We start from the raw sequence: 1,223 nt of genomic DNA, 5'->3' as shown, positions 1-1,223 counted from the left end.
TCTTTAAGGTCGAAACAGTCTTGGGTTTTGTGGCCAAACCCCTTGTGATAATCACAGTAAAGGTTCTTGTTGCCTCCCGTTCTCTCCTTCAACGGCCTAGGTCTGGACATGATTCCTTTGTCTTCAATTTATTGGTAGACTTCTACTATGGGCGCCGTAAGTGGCGTGTAGTTCGTGAACCTTCCTACCCATGGTTGTTTGGGTGGCTAGTTTAGGGAGCCGTCCCTGGGAGCTTCTTTGTACCTGTCAACGTGAGGGGCCTGCCGAGCTGACGAGCTAGGGAGCTGCTGTTTATTGGCTGCTACAACCTGACTGACCTCTTCATCATTAATGTATTCCTTGGCCACGCTCTGAATTTTCTGCATGGTCCATACAAGTTTGGTTGTGAGGTGCTTCCTAAAGTCTTCGTTTAGCAGGCCGTTTGTTAGGCATAGACTAGTGACTGAGTCCGTGAGGCCGTCGATATCTAAACACTCGTCGTTGAACCTGTCTAGGAACTTCCTGGTCGGTTCGCCGGGTTTTTGGGTAACCCCCAGTAAGTTGATTGGGTGCTTTGCCTTGGCTATGCGTGTCGTGAACCGAGCTAGAAAACTTCGTCCTACATCTGCAAAAGCTGTGATGGACTCTTGTAGGAGGATGTTAAACCATCGGATTGCTGGACCGGCCAACTTCACGGGGAATGCCCGACATCTGACCGCGTCGTCTACCCCCTCCAGGTTCATTCTTGCTTCAGAAACTGTGATGTGTTCCTGGGGGTCCTTGGTCCCGTCGTACCTCATGTTCGTCGGCTTGTCGAAGTTTCTCGGGAGCCGGACCTTGAGGATTGAGGGGTGAAAGGGAGTGGCTCCCATGATGATGGGGTCTTGTCTCCTGGGTTTCCTTTTTGGGGATTCCTTGCGGCTTATCAACTTACCTTGAGTGGGTTGGGAAGTTTCTTGCGTGTGCACCTCTTCTTGCCTTGTTAGGCTTCTTCCTTCGCTGTCGTGTACTCGGGGGGGATCGGGTGCGGGTGCGGGACCGGCTGACGTCGCCGTGTAAATGGCTGGCGTCTTCGTGGGATCGGTCCCTCGCCGCCACCTCCCGCTCAAGGTTTTGTACTCTATGCCTGAGTTCTTGCATTATCCTGGCGCTGTCGGCTCCTGTTCCCCCTAAGGGGTGCCTTTCGGGGGTCTTGGTGTACATTTGTTGGTGAGGTTGAATGGAGGATCTCGATTGGTCGGCGG

The 1,223-nt window shown here is 52.9% G+C and overlaps 1 protein-coding gene across 1 annotated transcript; it reads right to left on the bottom strand.

Moving 5' to 3' along the window:
* Nucleotides 1-206: 206 nt before the first annotated feature.
* Nucleotides 207-851, bottom strand: LOC112722057 (uncharacterized). The gene has a single exon (XM_025773037.1). The coding sequence runs from the start codon at nucleotides 849-851 to the stop codon at nucleotides 207-209; it is 645 nt and encodes a 214-aa protein (XP_025628822.1).
* Nucleotides 852-1,223: the final 372 nt, after the last annotated feature.

Source organism: Arachis hypogaea, chromosome 11 (assembly GCF_003086295.3).
Source record: "Arachis hypogaea cultivar Tifrunner chromosome 11, arahy.Tifrunner.gnm2.J5K5, whole genome shotgun sequence".
In the NCBI taxonomy this organism is placed as follows: Eukaryota; Viridiplantae; Streptophyta; class Magnoliopsida; order Fabales; family Fabaceae; genus Arachis; species Arachis hypogaea.
This window is presented reverse-complemented; position numbering and strand designations above follow the sequence as displayed.